The sequence below is a fragment of the Ursus americanus genome, chromosome 5 (genome assembly GCF_024610735.1).
Source record: "Ursus americanus isolate L20-20 chromosome 5, mUrsAme1.1.p, whole genome shotgun sequence".
Classification (NCBI taxonomy): domain Eukaryota; kingdom Metazoa; phylum Chordata; class Mammalia; order Carnivora; family Ursidae; genus Ursus; species Ursus americanus.
The window spans coordinates 82,693,611-82,708,528 of record NC_142131.1 but is presented as its reverse complement, the minus strand read 5'-3'; the positions used below and the strand labels follow the sequence as shown (position 1 = coordinate 82,708,528).

General features: G+C 37.7%; 1 protein-coding gene across 1 annotated transcript; it reads right to left on the bottom strand.

Annotated features, from left to right (window-relative positions):
- Positions 1 to 7,511: 7,511 nt before the first annotated feature.
- On the bottom strand, positions 7,512 to 8,468 carry LOC123780158 (olfactory receptor 6M1-like). The gene has a single exon (XM_045778944.2). The coding sequence runs from the start codon at positions 8,466 to 8,468 to the stop codon at positions 7,512 to 7,514; it is 957 nt and encodes a 318-aa protein (XP_045634900.2).
- Between the last annotated feature and the right edge of the window lie 6,450 nt (positions 8,469 to 14,918).

Below are 14,918 nucleotides of genomic sequence, written 5' to 3'. Positions count from 1 at the left end.
ATACAAAGTGTGAGGCATACTTCAACAGGTAAGTAGAGATGCCACAATATAGTTAACCGTTGAATATTTTATCTTTTTAAAAATGATATGTTCTCTTCTCTAGCTTACTTTATTGTAAAAATACAGTGTATAATACATACATCATACAGGATATGTGTTAATCAACAGTTTATGTTATCAGTAAGGCTTCCTGTCAATTTTTGGCCATTAGGAGTTAAGTTTTGGGGTAGTCAAAAATTATAATGGACTATGAATTACAAAAGGGCTCAGCACCTCCAACCCCTGCTTTGTTCAATGGTCAACTGTATTATTTTCTTAAAACTTTTTTTTCAATGATTTATTTTTCACATCTTCCTTATTACTATGATTTCTTCCTATCCCCCCTCTTTCTTTCATTTAGCTGAAGCATTATGGAAAATTTTGCAGTTAAACAAATGGGCCTTTAAGTGTCCTCACTTGATGGTTCAGTTTCTGCCATTCCTGCGGCTTTTAGTCTTTCTTGTAGCGCTCTCAAGATGACCATTATATTTTCAAATTCAAAACACCTTTTAATTAACTACAAACAGAATATGTCCCAATGATATCCTTTAATCCAAAATCATCTTTCCCTTCTCCAAATGTAAAACATCTCTTTCCTTTGGTGCAATGATAAAAAAAATCTGATTAAAGTCCTTCATATAATATCAACGTATTAAAAATGCTTATGGATTGGTAGAAAAAACATAGTTAAAAGGTCTATGTTACCCGCACAATATACACTTTCAAAGGCATTCCAATCAAAATACCAATGACGTTTTTCAAAGAACTGGAACAAACAGCCCTTCAATTTGTGTGGAACCAGAAAAGGCCCAGAATCACCAAGGAATTGTTGAAAAGGAAAAACAAAGCTGGGAGCATCACATTGCCAAATTTCAAGCTATACTACAAAGATGTGATCACAAAGACAGCATGGTACTAGCACAAAAAGAGACACATAGACCAATGGAACAGAATAGAGAACCCAGAAATGGACCCTTGGCTCTTTGGGCAACTAATCTTTGACAAAGAAGGAAAAAACATCCAGTGGAAAAAAGACAGTCTCTTCAAGAAATGGTGATGGGAAAATTGGACAGATACATGCAAAAGAATGAAATATGACCACTCTCTCACACCATGCACAATGATAAACTCCAAATGGATGAAAGACCTCAATGTGAGACAGGAATCCATCAAAATCCTGGAGGAGAACATAGGCAGCAACCTCTTTGACATCGGCCATAGCAACTTTTTCCACGACACATCTCCTAAGGCAAGAGAAACAAAAGAAAAAATGAATTGGTGGGACTTCATCAAGATAAAAAGTTTCTGCACAGCCAAGGAAACAGTCAAAAAAATTGAGAGGCAGCCCATGAAATGGGAGAAGATATTTGCAAATGACACTACAAATAAAAGATTAGTATCCAAGATCTACAAAGAACTTCTCAAACTCAATGCACAGGAAATAAATAATCAAATAAAAAATGTGCAGAAGATATGAGCAGACACTTTTCCAATTGATGACATACAAATGGCTAATAGACACATGAAAACATGTTCAAAATCATTAGCCATCAGGGAAATTCAAATGAAAACCACACTGAGATACCACCTTACGCCAGTTAGAATGGCAAAAATTGACAAGGCAGGAAACAACAAATGTTGGAGAGGATTTGGAGAAAGGGGATCCCTCTTACACTGTTGGTGGGAATGCAAGTTGGTACAGCCACTCTGGAAAACAGTGTGGAGGTCCCTTAAAAAGTTAAAAATTGAGCTATCCTATGATCCAGCCATTGCACTACTGGGTGTTTACCCCAAAGATACAGACGTAGTGAAGAGAAGGGCCATATACACCCCAATGTTCATAGCAGCATTGTTCACAATAGCCAAATTGTGGAAGGAGCCGAGATGCCTTTCAACAGATGACTGGATTAAGAAGATGTGGTCCATATATACAATGTAATGTTACTCAGCCATCAAAAAGCACGATTTCACAACATTTGCAGCGACATGGACGGGACTGGAGGAGATAATGCTAAGCGAAATCAGTCAAGCAGAGAAAGACAATTTTCATATGGTTTCACTCATTTATGGAACATAAGAAGTAGGAATATTGGTAGGAAAAGAAAGGGAGGAAGAAAGGGGGTTAACGGAAGGGGGAATGAACCATGAGAGACTGTGGACTCTGGGAAACAAACTGAGGGCTTCATAGGGGAGATGGTAGGGTGATGGGCTAGCCTGGTGGTGGGTATTAAGGAGGACATGTATTGCATGGAGCACTGGGTGTTATATGCAAACAATGAATCATGACTAGGGATGTACTGTATGGTGAATAATATAACGTAATAAAAAATTTAAAAAAAAACAAAAACAAAAAAGTAAATAAATTTAAAAAATGTTAATACATAAATATTTATAGTAGTTTTATTCCATAATAAGCACATATTCAGAATCAATCAAAATAGTCATGAGGAAAAGAATGGAAAAACACACCATGATAAGCTCTGTATGACAAAATGGCATCAGTGATAGGAAATGAACTACTGATACTCACATGCTTGTGAGCTGGGTGGCTTTTGCAGGGCAGAGGTCTCTTCCTCTCCCTCCTCTGCTCCTGGCCTCCCACCTGCCGTCCAGGCCCTGACCTCCCTGGGGTATGAATGGTGGTGACAGAAACAGCATCAGGGGACCCTGGAAGGTGGCAGCTTCAGTGACCTGAAAGGCGGTCAGTGTCCAGAAGAAGGTGCTGACAGCAACACCATCTGAGAAGCTCTATGTTGAGTAGAGGGGTAGGGTTGCCATTGTTGGGGCCTGGAGGGCACCTAAGGTGGCCCACACCCTACACTCAGTCCAGCAAGCAGGGCAGCAGAGCACTGAGGTCCTGACCCTGGGAGGCAGGCAGGTGGCTTGGGAAGGAGTATGTTAGATGTAGAGCAGGTGAGCACCAGCCCCAAGGCCAGACCTGGCACTGCCATGTCCCTGGGTCCACGGCGTGCCCTGGTTTGGCCAGCCGGGCTGTGCCCACCACACTCAGCACCTGCACCGCCCAGATGGTGCGTCTGCTCACACTGGTCTAGGGCCTTCCGCCCACACAAAAGCTCCACCAGCTGACGCAGGTGTCCAGCACCACAAGCACACTGAGGCATGAGCCGAGGCTTTGGGCTGTAGAGCGGAGTCCTGGGCAGGGTAAGAGTCTAAGGGACACAGAGAGCGGCAGCGCACAAGCCAGAGCGCACCGTGCAAGTTCCCACTTACATGCAGGAAGGTCTTTTACCATCACAGGCAGCTCCGCCCACATCTCATTGATGGCGGACCGTGGGCCCTTGCTGAAGAGGACTACTAACAGGTGGATCATCACCAGGCAGCCCAGAACAAGTATTGCCACTCAGCGCTGGGCTGAGCCTCCAGAGCCAGCACCCCTTTCCCTACCTATGTCTAGAGGAGACGTTCTGGAGCCTTGAGAGCATCAGGCTTCTGGCTGGGAGTCTGGAGCTTCAGCGAGAACCAAAACTGCCTGAGCCCCATCTGGCAGAGGGAGGTGTGGCCCTGGGGGGCTCAGTCTGGACAGGGAGCCCCAGTGCTGCCCCTTCCCTATGTCAGGAGGGCTCCCTGTGCTCCCAGACCCAGGGACCAGCCTTCCTGCAGGGTTTCTAGGGCCCTGGCTCCAGCACAGAGCAGGTGCAGCAAGGATGACAGGGCTGGTCGGGCAGTCTCCAACTCAGGGGACCTGAAACTTAGGGAAACCCCAGGCCAGCTGGCCTCCAGCAAAGCCCATAGCGTCCTTTGGTTTGTTTCGACTTTGGACTTAATTGTGGAGAATGGAGAGGAAGGCTATGATATTTGCAGAAAACAATATCTATGTCTCTCCCCAGAGGTATAAATTTGGTGACAGAGACTGGCATTTTAGAAGCAGTTCTCTAAGGGCTTATTAGTTCTATTTTCTTGGATTTTAATAATTCCAAAAATCCTTTTTCCTCATTGATCTTTGGAGCTAAGTAGTGCTTTAAATGCCCCATACCAGCAGTTTTACAGTCCAGGACAAGGGGTACCTGCTGACATAGTGAGTGTTACTGTACAAGAGTCACAGTGGCATTGTAAAACAAAACAAACAAAACAAAAACAAAAACAAAAATTAAAATGAAAAAAAAAACCCAAAATTTGTACTTTAATGCAAAAGTTAGATGAATTAGCTCACTCATCTCTATGGTAACAGCTTTCTCTTCTTTATTGAAGTTCTTTGCTTGTGACAACTTAATGGTTCCATTTCCAAGTTCCCCACTTACAGAAGATCTGTCATTCTTTTGCACAGGAAATTACAGTAACACCTCTAATATGACTGAGATCTTGGCATACCTGTGCAAATTCTCCTGGAGGCTTCCTTACTCCACCAACTGGAACAGCATGTCTTGTTACCCTGAGTTCAGTACATGAAAACACCCAGGAGGGAATCCTCCCATGCCAGCCTTGCCACCGACACGACCCAGCCTCAGCCCTGGACTGACTACAGGAGAGACCCCAAGAAGAAGTGACTCTTGACCCAGTGAACTTGAGTTTACATAGAAACTAAGGGTGTGCTGTTATTTTAAGCCATGATTTTAGTGTACTAAAATTAGATTTGTAATGGGGCTAAAATTAGTTAATAATATATCCCTTATAATATGTAGATTATATACTGGTATTTTTCTTTTATTTTTTAATATTGGTAATTTTTAATTTATTTTTCCCCCTCAAGGAGTGTCTTATATATTTTGTTTTTTCATGGAATCAACATGGACTTGGCTTGAATTCCTCTATTCTGTACATGTTTACTACTTCATTTTTTAATTTATTCATATTATTGTTTTCTGTTACCTACTTTTGGTAAAGTATGCTCTTCTGGTTATATTAGATGGAAATTTGCATAATTCATTTTCCCTGTTACTCTGATGAAGGCGTTTGAAGTTATAATTTCACCATAAAGTCCTATTTTAGAAACATACCACAAATGTTGTGTTTTGCTTTTGTTGTCAATAATAAAATACATTCAAGGTATTTTCTGTCATGTTTTTTGTTTTTTCTTACACCCAAGGTATATTTAGAAATGTTTACTTAATTCCCAATTCTTTGGGGAGTTATTGAATTCTTCTTTAACTCCAATATTAGAAAATGTGCTTCATATAATTTATTTCTTTTGAACTACATGGAGAATGAATTTGTAGATCAGCCTGTGCTCTATCTTGATGAACTTTCCATATTCACTTCCTAAGCATCTGAAGGTATTAGGAGTATGTTACTGCAAAATGTGCCACTTTGGCATGTTGATTATTTAAAGTTAAAGGGACTAAGAAACAGGAGGTGCAGGGAGGGCACTCAGACAGTCCCTTTATTCCTGAAAATCAGAGATAAAACTCCATGTGAAAGGTGCACTCCTGTACCAGGAGGAAGGGAGTCATCCTCATCACCAGAAACAGGCGATTTAGGATTGAAAAGGCTGTATAAACATACCTTGTTAATTCTTCACCATTGACTCCCTGTAGCCCAAAACCCCATGCTTTGCAAATTCATCAGAAATTTATTGTTCCCTTTTTGGAAAGACATAGAATTTTCTGTTGCGGTCATTATTTAAGGTCTTCAGTGTCTTGTGAAGGCTCATGTATGTGTAAAAATTCAGTGAAAAGTGCATGATATTAATCTGGTTTATGTCAAGTTAATTCTTAGGACCAGCCAGAGACCCTACGAGGGCATGGGACAATTTTTCCTCCTCTATGAATAGAATGTTTGTTCTGAAGATTGTGTGTTGTTTTAATGTTTAGTTTGATCGAATTGTTTGGTAGTGTTTACAAATTCTATATGCTTACTGATGTTTTTTTAGTGATAATAACTTAGTGTTTATAAATCACTGAGAAAGAAGATATTAAAATCTCTGACAAGGATTGTGGGTCAGTAAGTTCCTTGAAGTTCTATAAATTTTGGCTTCATGAACTGGATGCTCTGTTACACTGTTACATAATTTGGAATATTATGACGTTCTCCTAACGGTCTCCTTTTTCCATCATGTAATATTCTAGATTACCTCTTGCAATGATGTTTACCTTGAAATGTATTTGGTTCATCTCACTGGCTATTCCATTATCCCTTTGCTTACTGTGCCCATAGAATATCTTCTTTATTTGATACTTTACTTTCTTTAGAGTGCATCTTTGAAGACTGTAATAAAGTTCTCTTTTATCTGACTGACAAGCTCTGCCTTTATTTGGTGTTTGGTGCTTTAAGTCTATTCCTATTTAATTAAATTTCTGCTTCAGGCTTTGAATCTACCTAATTACTTATTTTCCCTTCATCCTGATTGCTACTGCTATTGTTCCTCAGTTTATCCTTTCCCATAATTTCTTTTTTTCCTATTGGTTAAAGACACATTATTTTACTTTTTATTTTTATTTGTTTAATGTCACATTACTTTATGTTCCCTGTCATTTCTTCTACATGGCATCACCATATACTCCATCACTATTTCTTCATACTTTTTCCCATAGTTCACCTCTTTCTACTCTGGAACCATAAACACACAAGGAATAAAGCAAATTGTGACAAGGCTCCCTTTGGTGCTTCCCATACTTCTTTGTTTCCCCTCTATTCCTTAATTAAGATAATTCATATGAATATGTCTTCATGTTCAATTTCCCATTTCTCTGCTATCTCTAATCAGCAGCTTGGATGTTCAGAAAAATTCCTGGAGCTTATATGAGCATGGCTTGTTCTAAAGCAGAATTTCCAATGTTACCAGTTGCCAAATGATTATTTCCAGGCTGATGCAAAAATGTTCTATTCTTTGTCCTTGATAAATCCATATCCATTACTTGCTCCATCCATGCATTTACTCCTGAATTATCATCTATTGTGTAGTCCTTCCCTTAAATTAAGTGTAATAAATTTTCCTAACAGTAACACCGATTATGAAATACTTGTACTTGAAGAAACTGTGGAACACATGTATCTTTAAGTACTTTATTTAAAAAAATTTAATCTAAATAGAAACGACATAAATAAAATTGAACTGAAATGAAGAATAAAGAAAAATTAGTAATGTATATGTCATTCCAATGTAAGATAAAATTTCAGCCTATGAAAATATTTAAATCCTATCTCAAAGTGGAATTCCTGTGTATCTGCATGTGTTTGGAGTGCAAAAGTGTTCTAAAACCTTTCTTTTATATATCTATTATATATAGTGTATGCATTTCCATCCAAGTGATATCTGAAATCGAGTTTTTAATGAATGCTACTACTTCTATTAATTCTACCCACCATTACCTTTATAACGACCTACAAATGAAAAATTTAATTATTGAAACAAAATCTTCAAAATCTAACATGCACAAGAAACCAGTATATTTTATTAGCAAGTTAAAATACTTACATAACTCACACTACCATTAATTTACATACATCATGGGACATGACTGGAATCATTGATGAAGCTGAGGATAGCAGTAATAAGATGGTTCCCAAAGATCATGTCACTTGGACCTCATCTGCTGGAGGAAGTTCTGGCCCTTGGCCAAGCTGTCCTTCAGTGCATCTTTCATGGTTTCATTCCTTAGACTGAAGATGAAGGGGTTCAGGAGTGGTGTGATGACACTAGACAGGATAAAGAGCATCTTGTTAAGATGCAAGCTGCTCTTCTGGGAGGGCCGGACATAGACAAAAATGGAGATCCCATAGCCCATGGAGACCACAGTGAAGTGAGAGGCACAGGTGGCAAAAGCTTTGCGTTGACCTTGTCCTGAGGGTATCTTCAGAATGGTGGAGATGATGTAAACATAGGAGACCACGGTGAGGGAGAGGGAGCTGAGGAGCAGGACAAGGGAGCTGAGGAAGTCCAAGAGTTCAATGATACGGATGTCAGTGCAGGCCAAGTGAAGGAGAGGGGCACTGTCACAGAAAAAGTGATCAATCACATTGGGGCCACAGTATGGCAGCCGAGCCTTAAGGGCAATGGATGGGAGAATGAGGAGAAAGCCACCCACCCATGAGAGGATAACAAGACGCACACAGAGTGAGCTGGTCATAATCACAGGGTATTGGAGGGGGCTGCAAATGGCCACATAGCGATCATAGGACATGACTGCAAAAATTATGAACTCCGTGCATCCAGAAAGGAAGTAGAAACACAACTGGGTGAGGCATCCACTAAATGAAATGCTCTTTCTTTCTGACAGGAAGCCTGCCAACATCTTGGGAACAGCACAGGTGGTAGTTAATACTTCACTGAAAGAGAGATTGCTGAGGAAGAAGTACATGGGTGAGTGAAGCCTGTAATCCAGGAGAATCAGGGTAATGATGAGGGTGTTTCCAAGGACTGTTACCAAATAGGCCAATAAAAAAATCATGAACAGGAGGCCCCCAAGGGCTCTGGTTGTTGGTATCCCCACAAGAATAAACTCAGTCACCAATGTCCAATTGCCTGTTTCCATGTTTATGCCTCTTTTTACTATAAAGACAGTGATAGCAGGGGCGCCTGGGTGGCACAGCGGTTAAGCGTCTGCCTTCGGTTCAGGGCGTGATCCTGGAGTTATGGGATCGAGCCCCACATCAGGCTCCTCAGTTATGAGCCTGCTTCTTCCTCTCCCACTCCCCCTGCTTGTGTTCCCTCTCTCACTGGCTGTCTCTCTGTCAAATAAATAAAATAAAATCTTAAAAAAAAAAAAGACAGTGATAGCAGAAAAAAAAGTATGGTGAATCATTCACTAAATTAAGAAATTTAAAAGAAATTTAAAATAAATTATTTTAGCAACATTTTTTCTAGCAAAGTTGATCAAGAGAACAGTATAACATATCCTTCAAAAATACAGCTTCTTATGATGCCTGGGTGGCTCAGTAGCTTAAGCATCTGCCTCTGGCTCAGGTTATGATCCCAGAGTCCTGGCATTGAGTCCTGTGTGGGACTCCATTCTCAGTGGGGAGTCCAATTCTCCCTCTGCCTGCTGCTCCCTCTGCTAATGCTTTCTGTCTCTATCTATCTATCTCATCAACAAATATAAATAAATAATCTTAAAAAAATCAGCTTCTTTCCTTTTTATACTCCATAAATCTTTATAAAGGTATGTTAAATTTATAATTACAATTATATGTTTTCTCAATGAGAACTTTGTCATGTAAATGTTCTGACAAAATACACCAATGAAATATTTAGTTGGTACCTGTAAATATAATAACACTTTGTTTCCAGTGCTTGTCTTATAAGATCTGGGATGTCTACATGTCAAAAGGACACATAGAGGGTACGGACTCCAGCTCCAAGTCAATGGTGCAGTTTGGTTCAAGAGCCACAGAGGACAGTGCTCAAACATGGCAGCCAGGTTTTCCCACCTGAGACTCTGACACTCCAACTGCCAATTAAGGTGGAAAAATATGTGAATTAGCTTATCCTCCTTTGTATATTTACTATTACCTTTTTATGTTTTTATTTAAATTCCAATTATCTCTATAGATTTCATCCTATCCTTCCTTTGTAGCCTTTCTTTTTCATTGCACTATACTAAATCCTGTCAAACTGAATCTCTTGAAATTTTTGTATTGTAAAGAATTATACAATAATGTTCTAATATTTACAATAGTCTTGATGACTTCTCAGTTATGTTTTTGAATATTATATTTGATGGACAAGGTAATCTTTACAGGTTTGTGTCTGAATTAGTTACAGAAAAGGAAAAAAAAGTACAATGACTTGGGAGAAGAAGTACACAAAGAATCCTCAAGTTTGAGAAATAATGATATAAAAAATAAATACAATAGTACATCTAGAAGTAGATAATGTAACTTTGACAGAAATCAGAGCTACCAAAATGACTTCTCACACACACACACACACACACACACACACACACACACACACACATTGGGATAAAAATAACCATAATTGTCTTTTGCAATATCGAAGTAAACAAACAAAAAAACACAAGAAGCAATTTGAAAACAATAATTATAAATCTGAGCAGTAAGAATTTACCAATAAATATTAATATATTCCCTGGTACTGTCATACATCTAGGACTGTAATATAAAACCAATACAGTTGTCAGAAACACACACAACCTAAAATGGCTCAAGATGTAATATATGCATTGGTATAGATATTTTAGGAAACACTTGTGAGAAACTGAAATATGTGGTGTCATATTAATGGTAGAAAAATCATTATCAAAGCAAGGGACACCAAATTAAATTAAAAAATGGATCAAAATGTCATGAAACTATATGACATGAGAGATCACATCAAATTTAAGGCAGACAACTTTTAGAAATAGAAGCAGTAATGAAAAAAAAACATGATAACAAAAGAATTTGACACATTTTCTATATTTTTGAGAGAGAATTAAATAAAGAATCAATCATATGAGCATTATTAAGATAAAGTGATTAAAAATGAATTATAGGAAATGTCTGTAATATTACGAATGGAATAAGAGAACAAATCCCCTAATCGGAATCAATACTGCAATTATTTATAATTAAGATTCATTTACAACAAAAGGTAGGATTGTATTTTAGTTCAGGAATGGCCAAAATATCTCAAATATAATCTCCAATTTTTAAAGACTCTATTTTTAAGCAATACAATAAATATGATTTCACAGTATCAGCTAGTATACCAGACAGAGCAAAACCCTGTAAGATAAATATCCCCAACGTTATAAATGCCCACATAATTATTTTTACTTAATTCTCTAGAGTAGCTGTAAGGAAAGAATCTTAACTGACCAGTGATATTCAAATGGGGCATACTTGGGCACCTGGGTGGCTCAGTTGTTTGTCTACTCAGGTCATGATCCCAGGATCAGGCTGTCTGTTCAGCAGGGAGTCTGCTTCTCCCTCTGCCCCTGCTCCTGCTCTTGCTCTCTCAAATAAATAAATAAAATCTTAAAAGAATAAAATGGGTCCCACTCCATCTGTAATCCACAATGTTAAATTCCTTTTAAGAACTGATTGTCAGGATACATAATACAGTGAGCATTACAAAGAAATGTGAGGTAGACAGAAGACCAAGGCTAACAAATGTATATTTAATAATTTTAGTGACAGCAGCAAATGAGGCAGTGTTCTTGATAATCTGAATTCAGACAATATGCCTCAATATCAGAAATAGAGATGAGAGAGAGAGAGAGCAAGGGAGAGATACAGAGGGAGATGGAGAGTGGGAGTGAGGGAGAGTGAGAGACAGAAAAGGAGGGAGGGGCAGAGGAAGGGAGAGGGATGGAGAGATCAATGGAAAGAGAGAAGGATGGGAAGAGAAAGCGAGGGAGAATCTCTCAGAATAGATAAGAAATAAGATTGCTAAAAAGGTTGGAACAGCTATTTGATGAATGTGCCTTGAAGCAAACCTAGACATTGAATGTTTGGGTTGGGGTTCAGGAAACTAATGAGGCAAAGTAGATACCACAGAAATGAAGCAATGTTTGAAATCCTGAAGAAAAATGTGTGAGAGTCTGGAAGTTTATTTCTCATTAAAATGAATCAATCCTGACTTTCTTACAACAAAATATTAAGTTAAGATCTAATCATACATTGTTCTTCCACCTTCCCTAGAACCTCAGTTTCAAACAAATGTAAACTATTAAATGTGGGTGGATTTGCTCTCACTGGACAAACTCGTACACAGAAAATACCTTTACATAGTCCCCCATCTTCTTTCCAACACAGAAAACTTCTTTCTCTATCACCCCATCGTCCTGTCTTACAAAAAGTGCCCCCTGCCCAATAAAAATGACTTAGATGAAGGAAAAGCAGAAGAAATGCCCATCTTTGTGCCACTTTTTTTTCCTTTTGAAACTCAGCTCTTGGGCTCAGGAACTGGGGTTCATAAAAACTGTTCTGTCCCACCCCTTGTGATGACAACGTAATGCAGGATAAGTCCCCAGTTCCAGACCTTCCACAGGAGTAGTTTCAGAGGCTGAAACAGTTTTGAAAGCAGCCCCTCAGCCTATAAGCCCCGAGGGAGCATAACTGGGTGGGGAAGGGCCATGTTTTCACTCTCTCTGTGTTCCTGAAACTTTAATGAGTGTAATCCTCTGTGACTCCAATATACAGAGAACACTTTGCTTTCCCAGAGGAGTTTATAATAATAATAATAATAATAATAATAATAATAATAATAATAATAATAATAATAAAGATGTATTTCAAACAAAAGTAATTGCTTTCTGTGCAAACGTGGCTGAAACTTTTTAGGTAAAATATTATCATCGCTAAATAAGTTTTCCTCTGCTTTCAGGAATATGTGTACTCCATTATTTTGTTTTTATTTCTTTTCAGTGGATGACTCTGGTTTAAGTGCAAACATGATTTCCCCACATGTACCTTTCTAATAAATATGAAAGATTTATTCACCAAACAGAATCTGATTACTTGACTAGAAGCCTACATGAGGGAGGGAGAAATATTGCTGAACATGTTGTTCACTGCCAAAAGAGCCCATGGCAGGGGCAAGACCCACTTGACACTCAAAATAAGTCTGTCCATGTGTGAGGATGGAGCTCTAAATTTGATGAATCAATTTTATTACCTCTTTGTTTGTTTTCTTTTCCAGAGAAAGGACATTTTTTTTTCATTTCTCTTTTGTCCCTTTTGTATTTGTAGTTGGCCTGCTTCTATGTATATTGGATCTTACACTATTTTATTTCCACATTTTTTCAACTTTTCTTTCCAATTAATGCTCAATGTGAATTGTATTCTTGTTCTGGCAGGAATTTTTTTCTGTGATGTAAAAGTAATATTTTCTTTCAACACTGTTAGATTTGCAAATGTAATTTCTTCTTCCACAAATGCCTCTCTGTCCCTTTTTCTTTTAGGTAAAATGAAATCTTAATATGGTATCCATCTTTTTTGTGTTCTCTCTGATTGCAGATATGATTACCTTTCCTGACTCCCAGGGTCCTCTGTAGATTACAAATATACATATACACACACTCTGCACTTAGTCTACTTCACAAGTATAGCTATGCCTTTCTCAAATCCTTAGTGAACTTATTCAGAATACATACTTTTTTTCACCTTGGATAATTTAACACTTAGTACAGTGACATATAATAGGTGGTTGAAAGTATTTTGTGAGTGTTTGAATGAATGAATGAATGAATGAATGAATGAATATGGGAAATTGACAGTACTGGCTGTTATTCATGAACAGTAGCAAAATCTGTAAGAATCATTACTTTTTCATAAAGAAGATTACAAATGAAACTTCCACACTATGCATTGGAAACGAATGAAGACTGTATCCAAAAACAATATAGAATTTTGATGCTAGGAAGTTATCGAAGGACAAAAAGGAAAGTGGTTTCATAGAATTTATTCTAGAAATGAATATTATGAGCAGATGTTATGACCTTAGAATCTTCTCAGATACTAGAAGACAAATTACATAATGTAGAGGAACAGTTGATAAATTATGCACAGGCAAAAGCACTGTGAGGAAATACTGCATTTTATAGCTTCTTTTGAGGCAGAAGAGAATGCTTGTGGCTTTCTCTATCTCAATACTTTCCTTCATGCAAACGAAAATACTTCTCATTTTTAGAAGATATATTTGGAGGCAGTGAATTATGAGGATTCTCACAGTTTAGGGCTCCAGAGGAGCCAACATGTCTTCTTGACTTTATTCCATGTTTTCCTCATCTTCAAGGTGTAATTTAACACAATTCCCTTGAAAGGGGATTTGTTACTACTCCACTGCCCACCAACCCATTCCACCTCCATGGCTGTAACTTCAGAATCCCATCAAGTGACCATCAGGCTGGGTTGTCACACAGGTTCAGGTTTCTTGTGTGCTACTCTTATCCATCCAAACAGAATGCTATGCATAAGGGCATGAACCACACCTAACATTCACGATTGTTATGCTCAATGTCTAGCATGGTGATCAATAATTACTATAATGATTGCTGTTACGAATTCCCACACAAATCCACATAAATCTCACATAATCTGAAAGGAAAGAATCTTTCCAAATACTTAAATGGAAAAGGCAGCAATGATCCATGAAAGATAACTTTGAAGAAAGAAAGAGAATATATGCATAATTGGAAAATACAAATCCGTATTATAATTATAACCAACATTTTATAGGCATGCAAGTTAATTTTAGCAATAATAATTATATACTGTGTTATTATCTGCTTTTTCCCCATGACCCTACATTATAAACTATACCCTATGTGTCTATTCCACATGTTTAAAATTACTTATATCTATAAGTAACTTACAGAGATCATATTGGAAATGGATCTTATCTGTCACAGTTGCCCGATTTATTTACCACACAAGGAAAAATAATATAAGGAGGAAAGGGTCTCTTCTAAAAAACAATGGGACATTAGATATGGAGGGGACTCAAATGATTTCTTAAGAGAAAAATGTTAGGATAGAACAGTGTCAAGGCAATTAAAGAGCACAATGACAAGTATCAGCATTTTAACATGTGAAGATATGTGACAGAGTAAATTCAGGAGGAGGAAAAGAGAATAAGGCAGAGGTGGTGAAAATGCCTTGTGAACACCGATCAACTTACTACGTTATTTGGCATGATAAAGAAAAAGTGATAAAAACGATTAAAATATTTGATTGCCATTTAACAAAATAAAATAAGTATTTCAATGAATAAACAATTTTAAATGAATAAATTCTGTCAAATTATTTTTATGTCCCCAAAATCAGTGTCTTAAAATACATTCATGTATCATTAACTTGTTATAAAGTAGATTAAATTATATGTAGAATAGTATAACTTCGTTTGTCAGACTCAGAAATTCATGGGTTCTGCCAGTTGTATCAGCAAATCATTAGTATTGATTCCTTTTATCATCAACATTATCTCATATTAGATAATAAATAATATGGTTAGTCCCCACATAAAACAATAAGTGACA

Bases quoted from the DNA above. Each gene is read 5' to 3' on its own strand.
- LOC123780158 (XM_045778944.2), bottom strand. From the start codon at position 8,468: ATGGAAACAGGCAATTGGACATTGGTGACTGAGTTTATTCTTGTGGGG.